This window comes from Microtus ochrogaster, assembly GCF_000317375.1.
Source record: "Microtus ochrogaster isolate Prairie Vole_2 chromosome 14 unlocalized genomic scaffold, MicOch1.0 chr14_random_1, whole genome shotgun sequence".
NCBI classification, from domain to species: domain Eukaryota; kingdom Metazoa; phylum Chordata; class Mammalia; order Rodentia; family Cricetidae; genus Microtus; species Microtus ochrogaster.
In genome coordinates, this window is record NW_004949096.1 from 35,590,087 (window position 1) to 35,591,399 (window position 1,313).

The 1,313-nt window shown below is 40.2% G+C and overlaps 1 protein-coding gene across 1 annotated transcript in view; it reads left to right on the forward strand.

The window, feature by feature from the left end:
* The window catches only part of Snrnp200 (small nuclear ribonucleoprotein U5 subunit 200), a 32,809-nt gene that overhangs the window by 5,470 nt on the left and 26,026 nt on the right, over positions 1-1,313 (forward strand). The window contains exon 5 of the mRNA XM_013352600.1: positions 431-572. Within this exon, the coding sequence (XP_013208054.1) occupies positions 431-572 (142 nt within the window). The remainder of the gene's footprint in view (positions 1-430; positions 573-1,313) is intronic.

Sequence of the window (1,313 nt, forward strand, 5' to 3'; positions counted from 1 at the left end):
GGGAGCCTATCTTGTGTACTGAAATCCTTAGCTTAATATTTTATAGTGTTTTGTGTTTAACTTAGAAAGTTTGTCTTATTTTGCTTAAAAAGTTATTGTGATTAACTTTAGTTTTTTGCTTTTTTAAAAGTTAATTGAAACCAGTAGATGCAAATTAACAGCTTATAATAAATCAGATAGACCAGAAAAGTAGGGAGAAGAACTGAAAAATGCCATCCTCTAGGCACAACATAGCTATTGGAATCATGAAGTTAGCCAGTGATGGGGCTGCTCTGTCCTGCCTAGCTATTGGTTATTGATAGGTGATGGAAAGGAGGTCATTGTCTTCAGTTGTGTAGCCTCTTCTGAGCCTGCTGGCCTTCGATGGATAGCCTCAAACCCATGGCTACAAACAGCCCTGATTAAATTCAATGGGTCACAAAATAAACAGACATGAACGTGAGAAACAGATGTGTAGGAAAGAGGAGGATAGGTGGAGACGGGAGGATGAGGTACGATTAATCAGTATCGTCTACACGTATGAAATTGTCGAGAACACAGTAGAGAAGGAAAAAAGATCCAGCACATCTTCAGTGAGGATGTGTCCTGCTGTAGTGTTTTTGCCTGATTGTAATAATTTGTTACGTTTTTAGTACTGTGTGTTAACTGCTAGTTTCAAAAGAAAGCATGATTTCCTAGGAGTATGGACCTAGTTTGTACTTGGCTATTTCGCTGTTACAGCAGCTGCTGGGGTTAATGCTTGCCACTTCTAGATTATAACTAAATAGGAATGAGTGGGACAGTTGGAAAAAAAAAACAAACCAGCAAAGTTAAACCAGGAATGGTAGCAAGATGCCTGCAACCCCAACCGTCGGGAGTTGAGACTAGCTGGGCTACATAGTGAAATTCTGTCTCTAAAATGTAAAAACGTTGTAGTTTAGAGTTTTCACTGGGTGAGTTCGGTTTCTGAAATTTGTAACCAGAGAGGAAGAAGGGCTGACACAGGAGAGTCAGAGGGCAGAGCACTGAACTGAGAGTCAAGCAATCTTGAGTTTGAGCCTGTATCTAGGAGCAGGTCATTTTGCCTCAGTTTCTCTTTTTGTAAAACAAAATGATTGCCATAGATGGCTAAGTCCCTTTTTTTTTTTTTTTTTTTTTTTTGTAGAACAAAGCCCAGGGAAGAAGCTGGTATTGCAGGGCTGAAAGTAACACTTTCTCACTAAGCAACAGAGAAGTTTTCCTTCTACTCATCGTGACTTTTAATATCCGTGTGCTTGGATGGATGGGAGGTAGGAGGGGCTGTGAGACAATGAGGAAGAACCTGCCACTTGATC